The sequence below is a fragment of the Schistocerca americana genome, chromosome 1 (genome assembly GCF_021461395.2).
Source record: "Schistocerca americana isolate TAMUIC-IGC-003095 chromosome 1, iqSchAmer2.1, whole genome shotgun sequence".
In the NCBI taxonomy this organism is placed as follows: domain Eukaryota; kingdom Metazoa; phylum Arthropoda; class Insecta; order Orthoptera; family Acrididae; genus Schistocerca; species Schistocerca americana.
The window spans coordinates 235,474,325-235,501,034 of NC_060119.1; the positions used below are offsets into that span (position 1 = coordinate 235,474,325).

The window sequence follows — 26,710 nt, forward strand, 5'->3', positions numbered from 1 at the left end:
CGTCGGTGATTTTGGCGCGTTCTGTTTTTTTTTTTTTTTTTAAAAAACGCACGTAAGTGATTCTTGTACACGATATTGCCTATGAGTTGGAGGCGAGAACAGCATGGGACCCATGGTGTCGGCATATTGTTTTCCATAGGAGCCGCAGAAGTGATGGTAGTGATTTTAATAAATTGAGATATAATTCAAATAAGCGCCACACGCTTAAACGAAGCGCCACTTGCCACCATGCAATAACTTTTTTTTACGTTGTTTTGTTTTGATTGGTTGTCTAGGTTAGTGCCATCTTGCGTTCGGGAATCTAATATTACGTTCGTATTACAGTTTTTCCAGGAGTAGCTTATCGCTTGCAGAAATTCATGCTTTCAGCTGACTGCATCAGAGAACTAGTTCACAAGACACTAACAGATCAATCGCGATATCGCTTCAGCAGGGTAAATATGCGATTCGACCATAAAACAATTACGGAATCTCCACCAAGCCTTTCCTAACCACAAACAATAAAGGGCACGACTTTTGATTCCATTTCGTCATACACAAATTTTACATATCCTAGTGTCATTCAGCTGCCTTTTGATGCGTCAGGCAACGCTAATTTTAATTCCTTTTCATCGACAACTGGACCGCATACGGCCGAGATGAGATTCATTGCGGTTGAGTGCCAGTGGCTGGCAATTGGTATTCGCGTTAGTTTTATTTTCGCTAGTGCTAGTACATAGGCAAATGTTGGATGTCCAGTATTGGCCCTTAAATATACCCAGCTTCGTTTAACCTGTCGTAAATGAAAAATTCGGGTTTTAGCACTAAAACACGCTGCAACAGAACTGACAACGGCGCACGTCATTTCTGCTAACGCTTCATAGTTAAGACGTTTCCATGTTGCTTGCCAGACAAGAAAAAAATATTGCTATTCAAGGCGTTATTAGTTTGCGCGATGATACATCGATCCTTAAACTGGTTGGCTGATTTGGAGGAGGGGACCAAACAGCGAGTTCATCGGTCACTAAACTGGTTGAAACAACAATGACACTGTATAAATCTTCACTCTGCTTCTCGATACGTTGGTGATATCAGTTTTAGCAGAAAGATGTTGCCATGGATACAACCAAGTATAGAAAGAGTTACCGTACGGTGTCTTCGAAACAGTTCTTCTGTTTCCATTCCTCCAAACCCAAGAGACAGTTCACTCCATCCCACCTCTTTCTCTTGATCCTTTGATCTTATTATTACTAAGTTTGATGCGTCTCCAATAACTTTGACCCTTAACCTATTTTCAACAGGTTGGTGGCTCGATTTCCAACGAAGTGTCTTGAATCAATCTCTTTCGGAGAAACCCTCAATTACCGAAATAGTAAGTTATGAGCACTATGTAAAACGCAATAATTGTTACTACAGCGCAACCAATTTCGCGTTTAAACTGTGGAATTCATGCCAGTTCCTCGCCGTTGTCAAATAAAACACAGAAAAGGCGACAATATACAATTTTAAAAATAGCGAGGCCACACGCACTACAGTAGGAGCTGATTTTGAGCAGCTGTCAAATATTTCCTGAAGCTAACTTAGGACGGAATAAAAGGTGTGTCCCGTACCTTGGCTTCCAAATTATCTCAAACGGCTCCCAACACGACGAAGGGTATCGAAATATGGTTTCAAAACAGGATTAAATTAAATATACTAGTGCCTTTATCTTCAACGAATTCCAAAAAATTCATTTCCAAACTCCCGCGGATTCTAACCTTATACACAACCTCCCAACACCAAAGATGTTTATCATTTCATGCAGAACAATAAAACAACTCGGACATCGGGCGCGCGAGAGATACCCTAATCTGTAACAGTAAATTTACTATTATAGGACAGGAAAGTCTTTTAAACCTGGACAAAATACGAAAATTTAATTGACTATAGCGTCTACACCTTTTATTAGTTTGACTGACAAAGAGAGTAGCATTCCTTGTATGTTGGCTGACCTGGGACTGTAGTTTATGCGCTATCTAGACCTTTCACCGCGGAGCTGTACGTAAACAGTAGGAAAATTTTGACAAAAGAACCTAAATATTTCTTTCGATCGTCTAGTGCTGTGTAAATACATAAAGCCCATCCCATAATGGTATGATTTTAGGAAATATAATCGTAAGAAACAGTATACATTAGTTTATATTTTGTAGGTTAGTGTAAATTACTGAATCATGTGCTATTATTAAAGGGTGAAGATTGCGGACGGAAAAATATTGACAACTGCCATTGATAGTTCGGTGTAGCTTTTTGCTGCACCCTTACTTATTTATCATGTTTTTACAAACTTTTTTGTGTAAAAGATAAAATTTTTCGCCGTGTTTCTGCAGTAGAAAATATTTCTATTTCAGGATGTATTTTTAATGATCAGGAGAAAAAAGCTCACAATTTTTACAGATGCAAAGGATACAACGTCAGTTCACGAACTTAAGAAAATAATTGAAGGTAAGTTACAGATCTAATCATCTTGTACATGTTACTTGCATCGAATACTGTGAACTTGGATTAGGCGCTCCCTGATAACAAGCCACTCAAACGTTGTTGGCTGATTTGTGTTATACCTCTATTTATAAAAGGCAAAAGGAACAAACTACCGTATATCGTGAAGGAATCATAAAATCAAGGAGAAAGAACTAAAGCTCAGTATTGAAGATCTTCCTTTTCTATAGGAAAAGACTACAAAATTTTTACGGGGATGTGTGTTTTAAATCTTTCCATTGAAGATGTTGATTTTCATATTTGCTTGTAATTTAATAAGATGTTGATTTTCATATTTGCTTGTAATTTAATAACTGTGATGTTTAATATGGAATGTGTAGCAGGGTAACAACTACATTACTCACTCTGTAATTTTTTTGACAATATTATGAAATGGAGTTTTTTTGCTACACTGAACATATATTCCAGAGTAATGATAAAATCAGTCTACTGCATTTTCAATAGTTTATTTTATTAGCTATTGTACATTTTAAAGCAGAGCTTTATCTTTTAGTCGTAAACTGACTATCGAAAGATCTGTATTTGTGAGTCAACACGATACAAATATATATCTGATACTGATGGTATAGCCAACCATTTGATAATGTCATATCTAACAAACAAACAAACAAAAATGCAGAAAGTTGTACTTAATAATTCTGCAAATATAGTCTGGAAATGTAATTCTGACTTGGCAGAAATCGCGTATGGGGTTTCCTGAAGTCTCAATCTTAGGCTCACTGTTGTTGCTCATATATGTAGATGATCTTCCGTCTAATATACAACTAACGGAATTAGTTTTTTGTGGCATATGACGGTAGTATTGTGAATAATCTAAGTGTATATACAGAAACAGAAGAAATAGAAAACTAGATCTTAAAATTATCATTGACTGGTTTTCCGCAAATGGTCTCACCCTCAATTTTAAAAAGTCACAATATATTCTGTTCTGCACATCTAGGGGCACTACATAAATGATAAGTGTAAATTGTGATGATGAAATTATGAATAGGGTGGAGACTTCAAAATTCTGAGAGTCTTAGCAACCAAGTAGTGCGTGAGTATTTAAGTGTCAAGATGCTGAGAGCACATCTCGCCTTTTTTGAGACTTTGGCTGTTCAGGTTGATCCATTTCTGACTACATTTCCATCAGTTGCCCCTTAGCTCCTTTCGTCCATATTTCCCTTAAGTCTATGTCAGTGAATGAATGAGATCTTTTAAAATCCAAAGTTTTGTTGAAACAAACTAGTTTCAAAATAGATCTGAATGACAGCATAAACCTGTTGCCACCATAGATAGGTGATAATGAATATATAAAAAAAAAAAAAAAGGTTGTGGGTCAGTGTGACATATCAAAGAAAGATATCCTGGCAGCCCGGAATGAGTGCCTCACATTTATGAACAGTATCCAAAATTCTGCCATATTCTTCTCACTACCTTAAATCGCTTTGGTGGTCATGAGGCTAATGCTGTTGCCCATAAGTTCCTAAATCAGGCCAGTAAAGGAGATCCTTGATGGGATCGTGATCCCATCAATCAGTTCTGGAGGATGGTCACGGGGCTTGGGATAAGAGCACTTGTAAAGAAATTTATCAAACATGCTGCTTACATTGTCTCCCATGCCAATGTCAGCCTTGAAAAGAGGTTTTTCTGACCATCCCAGACAAAAATTTTCACATAGTATTTCATACTGTTCACAGTACAGTCAGTGTTGCTGAAGGTGTGTGATCTGTAACCTTCACTAAGCAGTTAATACACAGCTTACAGAAACGTGTGGTAGTTACAGTGAAAAAGTAGCAGAGAAAAGTGCAGCTTAGAAATCCTCAATAGCAAGTGATAAAAGGATGAAAGAGAGTTGAGGAAAGCTAATGGAACTACAAAATAAAAAAATAAAAAAAACGGGTCCCATGAAAAACCTTGACAGAGATTTTTCAGATTGAAGTAGTAGTTCTATCACAAAAAACTATGCGCTTGTGACTCCAATTAATGTTCTTGTATGTGTTCTTATCAAATTAGTCCTTCCATAATTGTTTTGTAAAATTGTATTTGAATTTTATCCTGTAGTCTCTGTGGATCTTTTTGTGAAAAATGTATTTTTTACTGAAGTAGATGATGCTTCATTTTAAGCATTTTTGCAAATTTTGTCACAAAATCAATCAAAATAGATCAGGAAAAAACCCACAATATGATCCTGGAAAAAAAATGGCCAGGGAAACCAGGAAAACACAGAGAATTTTTTTTAGAGTCCCAGGGCATCCTGGAATGACACCAAATCGGCTCACCTATCTTGGACTGACTCAAAATGGAGGTACACACGGTGTGTTTGTGTTGTAGCTATGGTAATTGCTATTAATTTGCAGGTCCCCAAGATTATCTCTTGTCATTAACTCTCATTTATATATGTGTAGTACTATAATGTAAGCGCACACAACTTTTTTAACCCATTAAACTTCGGTTACGCAATAAATCATTTAAATCTAAAGGTCACAAATTCAACTGAATACATAGTAATTACAATTATGAGTTACTTAAATTGGAAAGAACATATAAAAAATATTGTGCGGAAGGCGAACCAAAGACTGCGTTTTATTGGCAGAACACTTAGGAGATGCAACAGATCTACTAAAGGCGACTGCCTACTCTGTGCTTGTCTGTCCTCTTTTGGAGCACTGCTGCATGGTGTGGGATCCATACCAGATAGGATTAACAGAGTACATTGAAAAAGTCGAGAAAGTTCAAAGAAGAGCAGCATGTTTTGTATTATCGAGAAATAGGGAAGGGAATGTTATGAAAACGATACAGGATTTGGGGTGGACATCATTAAAGCAAAGCTATTTCTTGTTGTGACGGGATCTTCTCATGAAGTTTCAGTCGCCAACTTTCTCCTCCAATTGCAAGAACATTTTGTTGACGCCGACCTATGTAGGGAAAAATGATTATCATCATAAAATATGGGAAATCAGAGCTTGCACGGAAAGATATAGGTGTTTGTTTTTTCCGTGCACTGTTTGAGATTGGAATAATAGAGAATTATTGTGAAGGTGGTTCAATGAATCCTCTGCCATGCACTTAAGTGTGATTTGCAGAGTATCCATGTGGATGTAGAAATAGGGACTTGCAGTGATCCCTTGTAAAGTTGTGGGACACGATTTGAATGGCAGTTTTCTGTGTTTAATTTAATTGAGTATTAGTTTTATCCCAGAAAGCTATTCCATAATGAGTATAGTCATCTCAAAGATATTACAAAACTAATTTTAAGTAGCACAGTGCTGTAGACCACAGGGATTTGCATATTAAGGAGATCTCCTCCATCTAACAAATAAAAATAAATGTTTTGCTGCATGTCATCCCATGTGGAATCCATGGCAAAGAAATAACTAATTGACAATGGAGGCACTTGACGCAACATTTTGTCCTATTTGCATGCCGTTGTTGGAGTGTTGTGGCAGAGATTAAGTCTGACTAAACTGGGGGTGGCATATTTCCATGCAGTAGTTGTGTAGTCCATATATACTTCTGACCTGCCATTATATACAGCTTATTACCTTCATGTATGATTTCCTTTTCCAGTTAAGAGAACTGAACAGTACATAGCCCCTTTTACATATCAGTCATGAACTCACATTAGATTCCTTGTCAGGTCAATTTCAAGGTTTGGAAAGCTTTCTGTTCCTGAGCAACCCTTTGAGATAATGGACTGGTTGCTCTTGCATATACAGTAACTGTTCCATTGGTCTCATTAGTCAGGTAGCGAAATGTCTTCATCTGGGAAAACCCTGAATTATTTTTATTAGCTAATCAGGACATACTGTTCTCTGCTAGGGAAATGCCTAACAAGTGAGCTTCTCTTCTAAAAACGAATTTTGTTTTTATTTTTGAATTCTGAAGAACGTGTAAACTACTACCTTGGGGCATAATAACATCAGATGACAAACTGTGGACTTTGGGTGTGGGGTGGATGCATGCTTCACTGATACAGGTAAACCATAGATGTAACCACGTCAGAAGAGTATCTATGGAGAGAACAGACTAACATAGTGGTTCCTGAAGGGGTCAGCCTTCTCAGTAGTTGCAGGGACAAATGTCTGGAAGATTCCCTGGGCCTTGTAACACCAGCCAAAACTGCCTCGCTGTGTTGGTACTGCGAACAGCTGACAGCAAGGGGAAACTGTAACTATTATATATTTCCTGAGAACATATAGCTCTACTGTATGGTTTAATGATAGCATTCTCATGGGTAGAAGATTCTGGACATGAAATACTTCCGCCATTTGGATCTCTAAGCAGGGACTACTTGAGAGGATATCAACAAGAAAAACAAAACGGACATTCTGTGAGCTGGAGCATGGAATTGTGCATCCCTTAATGGTGGTGATAAATTAGAGAATTTAAAAAGGGAAATGGGTAAGTTGAAGTTGAATATAGTGGAAATTGTGAAGAGCAGTAGTAGGAACTGCTAGATATCTAGTCAAGTGAGTGCAGAATTGTCACCATGAAATCTAATAGTGGTAATGCAAGAGTAAGTGTAACATTGACTAAGAAAATATGAATGTAGGTAATACTATGAACACTGTAGTGACTGCATTATTGTAGCCAAGCTAGATACAAAGTCAACATCCACTACAGAGTTAAAAGTTCGATAGTCCACTAACTTTGCAGATAGTGAAGAGTTAGAAGAAAGGAATTACTCAAATAGTTAAGAGAGATGCAAATTTAATTATGATGATGGACTGGAATTTGATAGTACAACAAATAAAAATAATAGAACAACTTGAATTGTTGAAATGGAATGAAAGCGGAAGCTGTCTGTTAGAATTTTGCGATGAGCACCATGTAAGCATTGCTAATACTTGGTTTAAAAGTCATGAAAGATTATTTTATTTGTGGGAGAGACCTCAAGACATCAGGTTTAAGGTAGTATTATGAAAAGGATAGTTGCTACTCACATTATAGCAGAGGTACTGAGTTGCAGATAGGCACAACAAAAAGACCGTCAGAAAGACCTTGTTGGCCGAAAGCTACTTTCTGACAGTTTTTTTGTTGTGCCTATCTGCGACTCAGCATCTCCACAATATGGTGAGTATCACATTCCATTCCAGATGTTCCAGGTTTAAGATAGATTGCATAATAATAAGGCAGATATATTGAAACCAGATTTTAAACTGCTAAACATGTTCTTGGGCAGTGTGGACTGACTACAGTTTCTTGGTTATGAACAGCAGATTAAAACTGTAGAAACTGCAGAAAGGTAGGGAATAGGAGCTAGAAGAAACTGAAAGAACCAGAAGTTTTTGAGAGTTGCAAAGGGGCTATTAGGCAGAAATTTACTGAAATTGTTTTAACAACACAATAGAAGATGGATGGGTAAGTTTGTGAGGTGAAATAATAAAGTGACATGAGGATCAAATGGGCAAAAACCCAATGTATGGCAGGAATCCTGGACAAGATACAAGATATTGAATTAAATTTATGAAAGAAGAAAATCTAAAAATGAAGCAGGCTGAATTAAAGAAAGAAACCTCAAAAAATTAAGTGCAAAATGGCAAAGCAGGAATGACTAGAGGACAAATCCATAGATGTAGAAGTGTAAATTAGACTTTTGAAAGGAAAAAAAAAAACTGTATGAATATCACCAGCTCGTATGATAAGCTAGCAATAAATAAAAGAGAGAAGGCTTAAAAGTGGAAGGAATACATAAGGGACCTATACAAGAGAAACAAACATGAAAACAATATCATGGAAAAGGAAAATTAAATAGTTGACAAGGAAATCAGAAATACAAGACTGCAAGAAGAATTTGAAGAACACTGAAAGCCTGCCTAATTAAAAACAGGGCCACTGGAGTAGATGACAGTCACACAGAAATATTGCAATCCTTGAAGAACAAGCCCTGAAAAACTTTTTCCACTTGTTATGCAAGATGGGTGAGACAGACGAAATACCCTCTGTCTTCAAGGAGAATGCTTTTATGTATGACATTTGCTCCTAGCAAGACAGCTCGATATGTACATAGATGTGATTTAGTTAGTGTAAATTGTCAAATCATGTGCAAGATGTAACAATGAAAACAATCAACTTTTGGCAAAATAATTGGATTGGATGTATAAAAAATCTACTTGCCGAGCGGTGGCAGAACACACACATAAAAGAGGGTTGTAATCAGGCAAGCTTTCGGAGCCAGTGGCTCCTTCTTCAGGCAGAATCTCCACAATATTCTTGACAGACTCTACACTCCTTTTGCACCCATTTCCCTACCCTATGGCTCCTACCGCCGTGATCATCCCCACTGCAAGACTTGCCCTATGCATCCTCCAACAACACCTATAGCAGCCCTGTGGCTGGCAAAACATATACTATCAAAGGGAGAGCCACCTGTGAGACAACACATCATATATCAGCTGTTATGTGAACACTGTTTGGCCTTTTGCATTGGCATGACTACCACCAAATTATCAATTAGGATGAATGGGCATGGGCAGATGATGTATACTCACCACACATGCCATCTGGATTCTTCCCCCAGACAACAGCTTCTTAGAACTCCACAGGTGGGAACTAGCACTCCATCATTTCCTTGTTTCTCGCCACCCACCTGGCCTTAATTTACATTAATTTCTTCTGTCTCATAATTTCTTCACAGTAACTACCCTTTTCTTCATTCTTTCATTGACTTACCTGTCTATTTTTCACCATCCCCTCCCACCTCTGTTGCACGCAAAGTAAGTAGCTTTTCACTCTTATTAACTCATGCATAATGTTTAAGCAGTAATCTCTGTCTTGCATATTACCCTTCCTTGTACCATTAAGCTCTCAGGTTTCCAAATCTCGTCCGATGCAGTCCCCAACAATCAGTCTTCCCTTCTCATCCCGTACGGCAAGTCTCCCCTGACTTGCAGTTCTGGGTGACTTTCCTGAAATCTACCCCCTTTCCTTGACCTATCCAGGCCTCTTGCTTCACCCGTCTTCCTTCCCCTTCCGTGGTCTGAACTGTTCAAGGCAGGGTTCAACGTCAGGTTTGCTGTTGCCCTAAACCTGCATTTTATCATGCTGTTTTGGTGAGGGATCTACTTTCCTTCACACATAATGTCATTTGGAAATATCACTTTGCAGCCAAATCCCAAAACCATTCCGACAGCAAATCTGACATCTAACCCTGCTTCGAACAGTTCACAGCATGATCCTGACTTTGTCCACCACCACTACTTCAAAATCATTCCTTACTAGCCTTCCAAGAATTCCTCACATCCAGCATTGCTTCACAACCCTTCCTCATGGTCTGTACCACATGACTCTAACCTGTCCTCTGCACAACTCCAGGCTCTACATTCCCTAAAAGCTGATGACTCCATCTTTATTCTCCCAGCAGACAAAGGATCTCCGCTGTAGTACATGACTGAAGGGAGTATGCTGGTGAAGGTCTACACCAGCTGTCTGACACCTCTACATACAGCTTCTGCCATCAATATCCCATCCCTCTGATTCAAACTGACCTGCAGTCCCTCCTTAAAACTAAGGCCCGTCACAAGGACTAACTCCTCAATCCCTAGAATTCTCACCCCACCCAAACAATGCACCCCCACCTTTTACCTTCTTCCTAAGATCCACAAACCCAATCATCCTGACCATGCTGTAGTTGCTGGCTTCAAAGCACCCACCGAATGTATATCAGCGCCTGCAACCTGTAGTACGAAGACCTCCCTTCTATAACAAAGATACCAACCATATCCTAAATCACCTGATATCCGTGCCCGTCCCAATCCACCACACTCCTTGCTTGTCACCATTGATGCCATCTTGCTCTGTACCAACATCCCCCACATACATAGCCTGTCTGCTGCTGAACATTTCCTCATCAGCACCCACCTAATTACAAACCTGTGACGACATACTTCCTACTCACCTTAATCAACTTTATATATACTACTTCAGCTTTGAGGGGCAGACATACAAACAGGTCAGGGGTACCGCATGGGAACCAGGATGGTTCCTTCCTATGCCAACCTCTTCATAGGTCACTTGGAGGGGAATTTCCCGGGCTTCATAAGTCTTGAACCCCTGGACTCGTGGTGAGACTGACCTGTTAAGATTCCTGGATTCTCTGAATAACTTCTCCCAATTAAATTTCGCATGGTCCTATTCCAAATCCCATGCCACTTTCCTTGATGTTGATCTTGTCCTCACTGAAGGCCAGCTACACACTTCCATCCACATTAAACCTACCAACAAACAACAGTACTTACATTTTGACACTTGCCATCCTTTCTATGTCAAACGTTCCCTCCCATACAGCCTTGAAATTTGAAGCAAACATGTTTGTTCGGATGCAAATGCTTTACTGCAATACACCACAATTCTCAGCTCAGCCTTCATTGCACATAATTACCCCACCAGCCTAGTTCAAAAGCAGATTTCCTAGGCCATCACATCTAATCCTGATACTGCTGATCCCTCCAATAAACAGCTTCGGAGTACAGCACTGGTGACTCAGTATTATCCTGATCTGGAATGTATTAATCAGCTACTTTGACAGGGCCATGACTTCATAAAATCTTGCCCTGAAATGAGATCCATTCTGTCTGAAATCTTGCCCACCATACCTAGAATGGCTTTTCATCGCCCTCCCAATCTCAACAATATTCTTGTCAGACCCTAGGCTCCTTTTGCACCCACCTCTCTACCCTATGGCTCCTACCCATGTGACCATCCCTGCTGTAAGACTTGCCCTATGCATCCTCCTACAACACCTATAGCAGCCCTGTGACTGGCAAAACATATACTATCAGAGGGAGAGCCACCTGTGAGATGACACGTCATGTACCATGTAAACATGGTTTGGTCTTTTACATCGGCATCACTACCACCAAATTATCAGTTAGGATGAATGGGCATAGGAAGAGGGTATATACTGGCAACACACAATATCCTGTTGCAGAACATGCCCTATAATATGACAGTCTTGACCTTGGTGCCTTTTTCACCACACACACCATCTGGATTCTTCCCCCAGACAACAGTTTCTCTGAACTTCGCGGGTGGGAACTAGCACTACATCATGTCCTTGGTTCTTGCCACCCACTTGGCCTTAATTTATGTTAATTTCTTCTGTCTCATCCTTTCTTCCCAGTAACTACTCTGTTCTTCAGTTCGTTTTAGCTTTCTGCATCTTTCATTGTCTTACCCGTCAATTTTTCGCCACTGCCCTCCCACCTCTGTTGCATACAAAGCACTTAGTTTTTCACTCTTAGTAACTCATGCAAGACGTTTGAGCAGTGATCTCTGTCTTGCATATTACCCTGCCTTCCACCATTAAGCTCTCAGGTTTTCAAATCTCGTCCGAATCAGTCCCCAACAATCAGGCTTTCCTTCTCTTCCTGTGCAGTAAGTCTCCCCTGACGTGCGGTTCTGGGTGACTTTCCCAAGATCTACCCCTTTTCCTAGACCTCTCCAGTCATTTTCCTTCACCCCTCGTCCTTCTGCTTCAGCCCTTCTGCCTGAAGAAGGAGCCATTGGCTCCAAAAGCTTGCCTAATTACAATGCTCATTAATGTGTGTGTTCTACCACTGTTTTGTGAGCAGATTTTTCTTGTGCAAGATGTACACTTTTGGACGTATCATGGCATTATGCTCCTATGAAGAAGGTATTGACATGACACCTGCTAAAGCAGTACTAAACTTCTGAGGATGTCAGATTAATTTATCAAAAATTGTAAAGTGAAATAAAAATATATTTGTTACTGATGACTGAATTTTATTCTGAAATATGTACTACAGTTGCTTGAAATGACAGCTATGAATAAAATACGTATGTAAGAATTCAAATTCCTGAAAAGATAGGTCTGAAAGATATGAGTACTTCTGAACCAACTCTTTAATAAGTCATGATTCCAAAGTACTGACACAACTTATGTGCAGAAGAATGGAAAAACTTATGTAAATCAACCTCAGGGAGGATCAATTTGGACTTCAAAGAAACTTAGAAACACACGAGGCAGTATTAACCCTACAACTTATCCTCAAAGGAAGATTGAAGAAAGTCAATTCTATGTTTACAGTAATAAAAGATTTAGAGAAAGCTTTTGATGGTGTTGACTGGACTCCATTCTTTGAAATTATACATGTAGCATGGATAAAATGTTGGAAATAAAAGCTTGTCTAAACTCATACAGCAATTAGACTGCAGTTAGAAGTGTTGGATGACATGAAAAGTATGCAGTAATTGAGAAGGGACTAAAAAAGTGTTTTAGCCTATACCTCAGGTTACCAATCTGTACATTCAGCAAACTTTGTAGAAAACCAAAGAGAAATCTGGCATGGGCAGGCATCCATCGTCTCCTCCACCTCCCACTGATATCGCTCTTTCTGTGGTTCGTGCTCATGGACACGTGCTAGCGACATCTCTGCTGTTAGTGTGCCTGCCGCCACCGCCGCCCCCCCCCCCCCTCCTCCCAGCCCCCCAAAGTCTGCTCATTGTGGGATATTGCCTTGCATTTTTTAATCTTCTTCATACTGAGCTAAGCAAATAACATAGTATACCTAGAGGTGCACCAGAGTACCCCAAAGCAAAATGTAATCATGTACAATTACACAGTAATAGAAGAAGAATAGTCTTCTACTATAACAATGTAATGACAAAAAAAAATTGTTCAAGTGTGTTGGTAACTAATCATGTTAATTTTTAATTTTTTCTTTCTTTTTGCCAAATGTGTATCTATTGGTAATTACAGATATTTGAGTTCGAATCGACACAATTTTTGCATGCTTTCTCTGTTTTCATAACTGCATGTTCACTCTGCACAAAAGAATAACACTCACCACATTTTGTTTTACACTTCTGGTCTTATTTCCTAGGACACAGTTTACAATGCCTAACACTGGCTGTCTCTTGTAGAGGTTCCATTGAACTTTATTGCTGTGTCTCTGGGTTCATCTCCACCAAACAATAATTCCTTCATTATTGTTCATGTGTTTGTGAGCATTCCATTCTGCTTCTGCATTCTTTGCTCCACATGAGGATTTAGAAGTTCTGTCCTAGGTCTAACAAACATTTTCTCTTTCAGTTCTGTGTAAGAGCATTCCAGTCGGGATTTTTTGTCATCCAAATAACGTACGTGTTTATGACTGCTGTATCAGCTGTGTTCAAGAATAGCAAAAATGGTCATCACTTGCTATTCCTATTACATGTATACTCATTTATCATTTAGTTCAGTGCATAAACAGAACCGTTGGTTTTGTAATGTAGTGTAGAATAATATCGGGTCTGAACTGATCCTTTTCTGTGCCTCAGTTGTCATCTTAATGTTCAGAACTCAGAGGATTACTGCCTTGTTCTTTTTAGGTACATATGATACTATGGTTAGATTTTCTTTGAATGCAAACCTAGATGAAAATGTGGTTTTAGTGGTATTGGTCAAAGTTCAGATGGGATTTTGAGGTTCTTTTTTCTAAGAGCACCAGTCAGAGTTAGCCCTTTTAACAAAAGCTCCTATGCAATTGAAACATCCATAAAAAAGCTGTCAGTTGTAATACCATATCCACATCCTAAAGGAGATGCAAGGTCCATTACAACTCTAGCACCTTGATTCTTTTCCATAGATCGTTCTTTTGCTGTGTATACCTACAGGTTGAAAGCATATGAAGATTCAACATTGTAAAGGGCCGAATTTTTTATGTGATTTCTAACTGATTTGGACTTCACGTAAACCCTAAACGGGCATTTCCACGAAAAGCTACCAGTTGGTCGTCCTCTATCAATTGACTGCTTGAATAATAGTGTACACAGCATTCATGTCCAGAAGTTGTAGATATTTCTTTAAATGCAGAAAATTTGTCCATTTGTCTCTGTTTCTCTCCAGTAATCATGCCATCGAATCTGATGTAAAAGAAGTTCAGAAAATCTTTTTATCGAAAATTAAGCTATTAATATTTTTCTTTGGTACATGGTGTCCATGGACCATAACACAAAAAGTGGTTCTCTTTTAGCTTTCAGTGTGCCATTGTCACAAGAAGCGCTATGAAACTGAACTGTTCTGTAGTATTTATTGGGAACAATTTATGTTTGGATGAAGGGTGAGTTACATTCTGTAAACTCTCTGATCTTTGGTTTGTGCATTTAACAACTTTGTTCACTATTTTAGGCGTAAAGCACAATGAGTGTCTCTATAGTTGAAGACACACTTCTGGAAATCATTGTGAAATGCTGAATTTAGACAAAACTCCTGTTTCTAACAACCGCTTGGTAGTTTGTACATTGATCATCATATCATTCAATTTGTGCTGGTAGGTAAAGCTGTCTCTAACATTTGAAGCTCCATAATTTGTACAATGTGCATTTATACTTGTTTGTTTTCTTCACACACACAATACCTAGTGGGACACAACAGGACCCCAGTCAACATTTTAATTATTATTTATTATATAGATAAATATATTCAAAAAAAATTCAACATTGCTAATGTTTAGTGGGGACAGTTAAACAACATCACAAACTATTTGAAACAGCTACGAATAATAAAATAGTTACGTTGGGGCCTTGCAGTACCCCGCTTGGTATGCAGAAGGTTAATCAGACAAAGCATGGCTTCCCAGGTCATAGTAAAGATGTAGCCATTATCATGATAAAGCACCAGTTCCCTTTCTAGTATCTCAGTAGGTTATTTAGCGATACAGTCCCAGAAATTAAGTGACTGTGTCAGAACCTTAGTTAGGTCGTAATCCATTCTCTGTAATTCTGATGGACAATATTCAGCAACTGTCAACTTGTTAGGGGCCCGCGATGTTCTTGGCAGCAGTGTTCAGCATTACATGCCTTCTAACCTGTATATGTCATGCCACATTGGCAGGATATCCGATAAGACTCCAGGTTTCCGTAGTCCAAAGTTGTCCTTGAAACTATCAGGCAATGGCTGTGTTTTGACTAGTGAGTAGTAGACTGTCTTCACTTTGTGTTTCTGGAGAATTCATTCGATCCTTCCGGATAAATGCAGCACAAAATGGAACAAACTTAATTTTTTCTCTCTCTCTCTCTCTCTCTCTCTCTCTCTCTCTCTCTCTCTCTCTCTCTCTCTCTCTCTCTCTCTTTCCCTCCCTCCCTCCAGTTGTACAATCAGTGAGGGTTGTAAACATCTGTGCATTTGCCACTCCTTGTAGTCATTCTTCTGGAACACCAACCTCAGAAGTTCAAGTTCTTGGTTGAGACTTGTATTGTTGGAGAGAATGCAATCCCTACGTACCAATGTTTGGAGCGCCCCATCCCTCCGCCTTGGGTGGTTGTAACTGTATACATATACGTATAGGCTGCTATGCATCTTCTTACAGTAAATTCTGTGGTCCAGCATGCTGTCTGCTCTTCTCTTTACTAGGACATCCAGAGAGGGGAGCACATCATCCATTTCAACTTCCACGGTAAATTTGCTGTTCTTATGTATGGAATTGAGGCATATGAGGAAATCATTCATGTTCTCTCTTCCATGTGGCTATAATATGAATGTGTCATCTACATAATGGAAAAAAAACAGGTAGGTTTCCATTGGGCTGATTCCAGGGCTTCCTCCTCAAAACATTCCATATATATGTTCGCAACAACTGGTGAACCTTTTCAGGTATGTCTTGGCATCCACATACTTCGTCTTATACCCACATGGAAGTGTCAAGCTGAATACAATAATTTCCAGATACATTATGAATTCCATACACCAAACCTCAGTTTTACTATGGAAGTTGAGGAGGACGACATGCTCCCCTTCCTGGATGTGCCTGTGGAGGGAAGAGTTGACAGCACTGTGAGATACAGCTTGTACTGTAAGAAGATGCACATTGACCTGTACTTGCACGCACACAGCTGCCACCACCCAGCACAGAGGTATGAGGTGCTGAAAACATTGCATCCTCTCTGACAATGAGTCAGCCAAGGACTTGAACTTCCGAGAATGGTCTTCCAGAAGAATGACTAGATGGAGTGGCAAATTCGGAGAACTCTACATTCTACACTGACTGTGCAGCCAGCAGAAACAGAACCGCAGGAGGATGTGACCATTGTATTTATTCTCCAGAAACATTAAGTGAAGACAGTCTTCTGCCCTCCAGTGAAAACACACACACTGACAATGTCAAGGACAACCTTGGACTGTGGTAATCTGGGGGGTCTTGTCAGATACCCTACTAATGTTGTTTGACATACATAGGTCAGATCATTGCAGAGTACATCAACAGCACAGCAGACTGCAACAGCCTAACAAGTAAACAGTCACAGAACATTGCCATTGGAATTACACAGAATGGATTGCAACTATACAAAGGTTCCGACAAAAACATCTAACTTCTAGAATTGTCATTAAGGAATCTATTGAGATTAAAGTATGGGAACCTCTGATCAATCATGACAATCATGATAGTGGGTAGATCCTTAGTAAGGCCTGCGGACCTGCATTTGGTTTGATTTAGAAGAAGAAGAAGAAGAAGAAGAAGGGGAGATGCTAAAATGAATCAACTTCAATGGCAGACACAGCAACAGAACAGCAGCATGGAGGGGGGAAGGGGAGCGCTGCTCCAGCTCCTAAGCAGTCAGTTCGTCAACGCACCTGGCAATATGTTCACTTGTTCCATATTGTGCTCATTGGCCACTGATATTTGGCCATTCACCCATGTACTGTTTAGTCTTTAAAACTTTGGTGTTTGCAGGCGGCATTGTAATTCTGTTAAACACAGCAAATTAGTTGGGAGATCACTTGTCTCGAAAAGAGGTTATAATATGAACATAAATGAAAGTAAAACAAAGGTAACGGATTGTAGTCACATTAAATCAGACAATGCTGAGGATATGTTAAGAAATAAGTCATCCAAAGTAGTGAATAGTAGCAAAATAACTGATGATGAGCAAAGTAGAGATGATATAAATAAGACTGAAAATAGCAAGAAAAACATTTCTGAACAAGAAAAAATTCTCAACATTTAATATAAATGTTTAGGAAATTTTTCTGAAGGTATTTGTTTGAAGTATGCCTTGTATAGATTTGAAATGTGGATGATAAACAATATAGTCAAAAGGGGCATAGAAGCTTTTGAAACATGATGGTACAGAAAAATGCTGAAGGTTATGTGGACAAATCAGAAAGCTAAAGAAAAGGTTCTGAATCAAATTGATGATATTGAAAGTGTCTGGCACTATTTGACTTAATGGAGAAATTGCCTGATAGGAGGTGTTGAGAAATCTTCCACCTGGTAATGGAGAGAAGTATGGTGGTTAAAATTGTAGAGGGAGCTCATGGCTTGACTGCAGTAACCAGGTTCTTCTGGATGAAGTTTGCAGTGGTTTCATGGAGATGAAGGGTCATAGACTAGTTTGGAGAGCTGCATCAAATGAGGCTTCTGACTTGAAAGAAAACAAAATCCTATGGCAGCAAATTTCTGACAGTAGAATTGACAGTCAGATAGTTAAGTATGATATTAGATACAACACATACAAATTTCCAATAACTGCTCTTTTGCACTCTCTAAAGAACACAACAATTGTCTGCCATTACTGTGGACAGAAGGTTTCATGTAGGTGTTATGTACAAATGAAGCTCACCCACAAGGGACCCTTTCCTTTATCACAGACTGTCTCACCAATTGACAGATCCCCAAAGGGAAGCATTTGGTGGAGGGAAACTACATAGGATATGTAGCAGACAGCATTTCCAACCACTCAGGTCTACTTAGCTAGTGCTAGTAAGGGAAATCCAAAGAGAGCCCTGATTGCAAAACAGTTTACAAAGTCAACCCTGTTCTAGTCTGAGTTTCTGCTGTGTTTCTCATTTTGTCCTCCCCCTCTTCACCCTCTCAATAATTCTGATGTGTTCTCATATACTCCAAGTGAGGTACCTTGTTTCAGTCTAGGTCTTTCAGTATTCTGTCAAATTCTTCTCACAATGTCACTTCTGCCTCTTCATCTTCTCCCATTTCGTCTTCCATTTCCATGATATTGTCATGAAGTTTGTTTCCTTTGTATAGTCCTTGTTTATGTACCTTCCATCTTTCAGCCTTCCCTTATTTTCTTAGTGTTAGTTTGCTACTTGAGCTCTCAATATTCATATAACTGCTTCTCTTTTCTCCAAAGATTTCTCTAATTTTCCTGTAGGTTAAAATGCCACCCTTAAATGTGTGAAAGGAGGGAAGCATTTTAATTACCACTGATGCTGACTGAGAATAAAATATACAGTTTTTGTAGTTCTGTCTATAAATGGACAGTGGTATTAGTGAATTCTCAATCATACCATTGGGGCAACTTAATAGTTTGGGTCTCCACTATTCACAAATACGAAGATGAGTGAAAACTAGAAAATCTCAATCACAGTTAATAAAAGTTCACGTAATAGCTTAGCTGCTTCATATGACGAAACGTTCAACTTTGATATCCTCGGAGCTTCATGAATTCCTATTACATATACTTAGCTTCAACCTATTGTTTGCTCTTTTCAAATTCTCTGGACATAGCATTCCGAGATTGAATCCATGTTGTTGTTGTTGTTTCCAATGAGAACATTCTCCTCTTTTTTTTTTCTCTAGAATATTTTATGTATGGGGATACCATTGTCATTAGATTGCACACTAGAGTTGCATGTCCTCAAAAAATATAAAGACTGTCATTTCCCATTGCTTTTGGCCATTGGCAGTATTAACGTAGCAAGCTCTTCTGCAAACTGGTTCGCAGTAGAGCTTCTGTGAAGTGTGGACGGTAGGAGACGAGGTACTGGCAGAATTGAAGCTGTGAGGACGGGTCGTGAGTCGTGCTTGAGTAGCTCAGATGGTAGAGCACTTGCCCGCGAAAGGCAAAGGTCCCAAGTTTGAGTCTCGGTCCGGCACACAGTTTTAATCTGCAAGGAAGTTTCATATCAGCGCACACTGTGCTGCAGAGTGAAAAATCTCATTCTGGAATTTTTCGGGTGTTTAGACCTGGAATGTGTTGCAGCAAAGTTTGTTCCAAAATTGTTGAATTTTGACCAAAAACATCACATAGACATTGCTCAGGGCTTGTCAAGTGAAGTTGACAATGATCCAGAACTTCTAAAGAAGGTTATAACAGTGACAAAACGTGGGTGTATGGGAATGGTGTCAAAACTAAGGCCCAATCACCCCAATGGAAACTGCCTGAAAAGCCAAGACTAAATAAAATTGGACAAGTTCAGTCACATGTAAAGGTTTGTCACAGGTTGTTGTTTTTTTTTTATTATTTTTTTTAATTTTTTTTTCGATACAGCAATATGAGTTCCTGCGTAATTGTGCCGAAACCACTCATGGAAATTGGATCATAATAATGCTCCTGCTCACCCTTCAATGCATTGCCGTGATTTTTTGGCAAAAAACAAAACCGTTTTGTTGCTTCAACCAGCGTGTTCATGGGACATGGCCCCCTGCGACTTGTTTCTATTCCCGAGGCTGAAGAACACCATGAAAATATGTCATTTTACCACCATTGATGAAATAAAAACAGAATCACTGAAGGAGCTAAACACCATAAAGAAAAGTGAGTTCCAGAAGTGCTTCCAAGATTGGAAAAAGTGCTGTGTTATATCTGAGAGGGAAACAAAAAAATTATGTTACTCTATATCACTCCTCCTAATTAGTCCAATCAATCATGTATTGTTATCTGTTTGCAATTTCTCCCTAATTTATAGTAACAAATTGTAATATTGCTCTACCATGAAAAACTTGATTTTATAGCAATCAAATGTTTAAAAAGTTGTGTTAATGTGTAAGATCTCTTCAAGGTTAACATTTAATTGACATAGAGAAGAACTGTTGAAAGTAGTATGTACCTTTGAGCAGAAATAAGAGAAAGACATCTCTTAAGAAACAATCTTGATCATGTTGAGCACCACAGGTGATTGACATTAATATTAATGAGTAATGAAAACCACCTCAGCTCATTATTACACATTTATTGTTGTACAACCAATTTCAATCTTGGTTTCTCAGCAGAGTGTTTGTGATTATCATCTTCAGATTTTGTCTTTGACATTGTATATTACAACCAGACCATTTATAATAATAAAGAACAACCCCCTTCAGTCACAAATTGTGATTTTTATTAAAATGTACGATGCATTCTGAGCATTGAGGACTCGTCTTCAGGTGCTTTGTTAAAGCACCTGAAGATGAGCCCTCAGGGCTCAAAATTCATTGTGCATTTTACTAAAATCACAATTTGTGGCTTAAGGCAGTTGTTATTCATTATTATGAAAGCAATATAGTCATGGAAGAAACACTACAAACAATGGATAAAAATCAAGATTTTGGCACATCTCAGCAACCTGAAGGTTGCTGAGATGTGCAGCAAAGTTAGTCATGATGAAATAGATTTGCAATAATACAGCTGAGGTGATTTTCATTCATATTACCTCTATTAAGCTTTCCAGACATATGGTAAAAATGAAATAGATCATAACAAAATAAATGTGTAATAATACAGCTGAGGTGAGTTTCAGTAGTCATAAAATTACATCTTTTTAAGTTTTCCAAATTTACAGCTCCTCCACATAAAACATATATTACCCCAGTTTTGCAATATGATGTGACACATTTTACATAATTAAAGTGGAATAGGTCCCACTGCAATAATTTTCGTGCTCCTTCATCTCGGTTCCTTTATATCGCTTTCTCATACTATTTTGAAATACTGTACATTATTGTTACACACACACACACACACACACACACACACACACACATACATACAATTAAGGTATTGCTGTGTGTGAGTAATAGATATGTTTGGTGGAGGAGAGGAGACTCCTGGTGTGTCCATCTGATCCTCACCCTTTCGTGTCTGGATCATAATGGTGAATCCTATATTTACCACCCATGGTAAGACAGCTTAAAAACTGATTTCAGTTGTCCTTACATATGATAATTTTCATTTCAGTGTGATGCCAAAGTAGCGAAGTTCTCGTAGTGGATGATAGACTTGAACATGCCAACCACATGTTTCACTTAGACATCAGTTCATTTCCCTCATAACTTCAAAAGTTGAATGTGCATCCTCAGAGTGATACTGTGCCATTACTCAACCTACATAAACTTCTTGTTCACACTTACACTATTTTTTCTCTATAACCTTTGCACTATGGGTTATGTCTGTGTGTATCCCCAAAGAGTAAAATCTACTCTGTGCACCAATCTATCACTTCCTACTACAGTCCTGTGACAAGGTACCTTTCACCCTACTAAGGATACAGATACCTTTAAGAATACTTGATTTTCCTATTATTTCCATTGCAAAGACTATGAAATTCTTTTGCACAAGGCAATCAACCAGGTGTTCATCAGATGGTAACTGCCAAAATGTGACATGTACAAGTGTCACCCAATTACAGAACTTGCAGGTCATCAGAAAATTATGAATTTAACATCTGTTTTGCAGTCTGAACCATTTCCCTCCAACCCTATATCTGGCTTATCCGAACACCACAGACGAGAACTGTTTCTTCAACAGACTATGGCGGGGGGAGGGGGGGGGGGGGGTGCTGTCATATCTTCGGACATAAATGTCATTGATTCCTGCCTTGCTTCTGCTCCCTTTCTACCCTTATGCCCCAGAATTGCCTCCCTTCTATATGGTTTCTTTTCCATTTTTATTTCTCCCCATTATTAGCTTTGAACATCATAAACATGTCACTAATGGAGGCAGTACAATGATTGAAACAGCATGCTCAGGTTTGAGAGTACCAGGTTTCAGATTCCTGGCTAAGTAGCATGTTTGGGTCATCTTTGTCACTCCAGGCCAGTGCTGGGATAGTTCACTAGATAGATGATAACCTCTTTCTTCCTCTGATCTCCATCTCTGTTCGTAATGACATCTGCATCAATAAGTTGGTAAACTCTAGTTTCCCTCCATCCTTTTCTCAAATTTTATGTACAGTAGAGCGTCGATTATCCGAAGTAATTGGGGGACATGGGTGTTCGGAAAACTGGTTTGGTCGGATAATCGAACTGTACATGTTTATTTGCCAAAAAGAAGTACTGTACAGTAAATTCATTCATAAAAACAGGCCTCTCTTTTAGTATTACAAAGTAACATACAAAGGCAACTTCAGTAGGACTGTATAGTACGTGGCACAGTTTATTAAACAAAAATATATACATATTACATACGCATTTTACATACAAAATTAACGTTTAAAAAAATCCTTTATTTTGGTCTGTCTAAGCAAGCCTACATGCTTACGAGCAGCTAAGTCAAGTTCAACGAGCAGCTAAGTCAAGTTTGCTTCTTCACGAAGCAGCACACAAGTGTTCGTAACAGAGAACAGAAGGTGACTGCACCGTGAGAAGCTCTTCTTGGGGGCGCGCTCCTTCAAACTGCGAGGATCGGCACGCCTCAACTCTAAGCTGGCGCAGCTGTTGCTGTGAACAGCTTTGATACTGCCGCTACTTCTACTGCCAGTGCCAAGCCGACAGAAGTGTGCTGATTGTTGAAACACAGCGACTGGCGGCTTGGCCGGTCAGCAGCGCCCTGTGAAGGCCCCATTAGAAGCAATGTTCTGCCAGCGGTGGCCCAGTGCAGCGACTACTGTGGGAAACTTGGTTTGGGAGTGAGGGAGATGGACGGTAGGGTGGGAGAGTAACAGGTGCGAGCGAGTACACAGTTCGGTTAAGCGGTCGTTCGGTTGACCAACGTTCGGATAATCGACGCTCTACTGTATTCTAATTTTATTTACCATTTTTTCTTTGCCTCTCATAAGTAACGTTCTCTCTCTCCTTGATACCTCCTTCTGCCACCCCCCCCCCCCTCTCTCTCTCTCTCTCTCTCTCTCTCTCTCTCTGATTTCTGCTGGTTGTATTCTTTACATTTACCATTCCTCTCCCTTAGTGCAAAATTAACCAAACATTCAGCACTCATTCATCTCTAGAAGCTGCTCCTATATTTTGAACACTCCTCCCCCCGAAAGCTTAAGTAAAACCTTTTTTATGTGTGTTCTCCTGCCACTGCTGTTTTTTTATCTATACAATTACTGTATATTGACAATTTAACACTGTATGACACACCAGGAGCCTGACCTTCCCTACCCTAGTATGTAATGCTCTTGCATACTGTGCCATCCAAGTCTGACTCACAACTTGCTGTTGCCACTTGCATTCTGCCAAGTAGCTATTTCTTGCTTTCCAAACTTCCAGGAACCTAGAACTCATGTGAGAAAGGATGTTGTAAAAAAAGAATTAAACACTACCTTGAGTGTATTAGGAATAAATGTTTCACTATGCACAGACTGAGATGGTGCAGTGGTAAGAGACTGAACTCGCATTTCGGTGGGTCCACCAAGTCGTTAACCTTTTCTTCCCACCAGTCACATAATTTTGTTATTTATAACCAGACAGGTGTTAATACTGAAGTTAGGAGGAGCTCTATCATCCATCAACGGTTTGTGAAAATTTAAGGGCTGGTCACATTGAAACAATGCCTTATCTGCGAACATCACAGTTTTACTGAATAAGGGTTTACACCAAACTGAATAAACCATTTGCATAAATGCAGGAAAATCAGCTGCTAATAGTGCTTGCATGTGTTAAACAGTAAAGGTATGTAACACTGTTATGTAACATTAACCAGACAGCTGTGTTGTCAACTGCATGAAAAATTGTCTTTTCCAGTTGCCATTGCCCTCGCCATTCTAGGTCCCCAAAGGTCACAGGTTGCAGCCTTAAATATCCCATTACATAAGACAACTATTTATTGGTTCAAACATCTTTCCATTGGGGCACCTTACTCTAGAAAACTCTTCCAGTATAAACACAGAGTGGCATGGAAGTTACCATATGCTGATGCTTTCATTAAATGGATGTCTTTGGACTCCGGCTATGTGTAAACTTCGGTACGGTTCGGTTGCAACATTGAGGATGAACAGTAGCAGTTAGTTTCATTGAGGATGAACACTAGCTAACAGTTTTGTGCTCATCAATCTTGTAATGACTGATTAAACAGCTGATGCTAGATGTTAGAAAGGAAGTGAGTCACATGTCGCCGGCCGAAGTGGCCGTGCGGTTAAAGGCGCTGCAGTCTGGAACCGCAAGACCGCTACGGTCGCAGGTTCGAATCCTGCCTCGGGCATGGATGTTTGTGATGTCCTTAGGTTAGTTAGGTTTAACTAGTTCTAAGTTCTAGGGGACTAATGACCTCTGCAGTTGCGTCCCATAGTGCTCAGAGCCATTTGAACCATTTGAAGTCACATGTCAACACGAACAGTGATGCAAGTTGTATGTCGATGTTACCTCTGGTGAAATGGAACACAAAACAATGGCTGGAACCAGAGAATTACAACATCATGTGCTGTAAAGATTTGTAGAAAATTAGTTTTGACATGGAAATAAAGCATTTTCAGCCCATTTCTATATAACATATCACAGTTACTTCATGCCCATAGGTTAATCTGTAAATAGCCCACATGTGACCCCTGAGTGGTGCTAAGCAAGAAGCAACATTGGCTGGTAGACAGCCCTCATGTTCTAGCACAACACATCACTGTGGCTCCTATCATCAACAATGGTTCTTTAAGAACGAAAGACGTAGATTTTTGGACCAAATATTAGAATTTTACAGATTAACCTATAGAGTATTAGCAGATCTAAATCCCAATATTTATCAAAACTTTACCTGAAAAACAATGTTGATACGACCACTATCCAAGAAACACGTGCAAATGATAACCCTCTCCAGCCAAGGGATAAAATACCAGTATATGACCCCCTTGGTGCCACATATCACCCAACCTATGGGGTCATCACATGTGTGCACAATACAGCAGAGAAAGCTTTCTTAATCTCAATTGGAATATCTAACAGTATCCACAAACGTGTTATAAAAATTGCAGATTTACGTATGGTAAACATATACAAACCTCCAGCAGTACAATGGCCATCTCAAGCCCTTCACGCACACACCTCAGCTACGTGTTTACATGTTTACTTCAACAGCCACCATGAGCAAGGGAAGTATAAATCCAATGACTGCAGTGAGAAGCATTAATTTCATAGTTAGAACAACACTATGTTTACCTAATTTGATGCCAAGGACTGATCAACCTGTAGATCATGGAGGCAAGAGTACAATCCTGATATATATTTTATATTTTCAAACAACCACCTCCAGCCATTAACAATCACATGGACAGTTCTGCCTTGACATTCCACTCCATCAGCACTGCCCAGTAATACAGGAAGCAGGCATGCAAATGTCACTGGTAAATTTCATTCCCCACACACGCTGGAATTTTCAGAAAGCAGACTGGTCTTACGTCTCTAAAACCTTGATGAGATCTTGAGATGGGTTCCTCCCTTGAGCAATAACTATAGAAGATTTGTGGGTTCCATATAAATGAAGCAAGGAAGTTTGTTCTTGGAGAATACTGGAAGGGGTACATAACTGAATCGTCTGAGTGCAATAAGGAACTGTAGGAGGACTTCCTCTCAACTGGAAAGAAAAAGTAGCAGATGTACTGCTGCATAGTCTTGACACTACACATTGCCAGAAATGGCTGGATGTTGTTGAAAACCTTGACTCCAAATAATAAAGCAGAGAAGCTTGGTCTCTGTTTTGTAACTTGGGAGGTGGAAACTGAGTAACTTGCAACAACCACCTCTTAAATCCAAATACAGTTGCTGCGCACGCATGCGCGCGCGCGCGCACACACACACACACACACACACACACACACACACACACAGTTTTGACAAAATGAACCATCCATCTATTTCCTGACATCAAACCAGACAGGTCAAATGAGAACTGAAAAACATGATGTTCACATCATAGCCCTTATTCTTTCCCAGACAATCCAGAAGTGGTTTCAATGACTTTACAAGACATTAAATCAGGTAAAGCTCAAGGTTTTGATGGTATACATCTAGAATTCCTTCTGCACTGTGGTAAATACCCAAAACATGACTAGCCCAGTTTTTCCCCAACATTCTGCAAACGGGATCCTTTCCTTGACTTATGAAACAGACATAGATCATCAATTGCTTACAACCAGGTAAATGCAATAACAAATCTCAAAGGTGTCATCCTATTGTCCTCCTGAGTATGATGTAGAAATTACTTGAAAAGCTGCTGTATAACAGGATATGTATTGAGCTCCTTGTAAAGACTCCTATCGAACAGACTGGATTCTGACCTAACCATAGTGTGTGGATGAAGTACTTTCATTCTGTTGTATTTTTTGTGTGCATCTTATGATCCCATGTGGTGG

General features: G+C 39.4%; 1 protein-coding gene across 3 annotated transcripts in view; it reads left to right on the forward strand.

The window, feature by feature from the left end:
* The first annotated feature begins 344 nt into the window (after positions 1–344).
* Positions 345–26,710, forward strand: part of LOC124621130 (elongin-B) — a 41,604-nt gene continuing 15,238 nt past the window's right edge. Inside the window, exons 1-2 of one of the 3 annotated variants that reach the window (XM_047147122.1) lie at positions 345–434; positions 2,367–2,460. In XM_047147122.1, coding sequence (XP_047003078.1) covers positions 360–434; positions 2,367–2,460 — 169 coding nt within the window. In that variant the 5' untranslated portion in view covers positions 345–359. Of the gene's footprint in view, positions 435–1,854; positions 2,134–2,366; positions 2,461–26,710 lie in introns of those variants that run through there. The other 2 variants (XM_047147128.1, XM_047147136.1) reach the window with 2 other exon arrangements.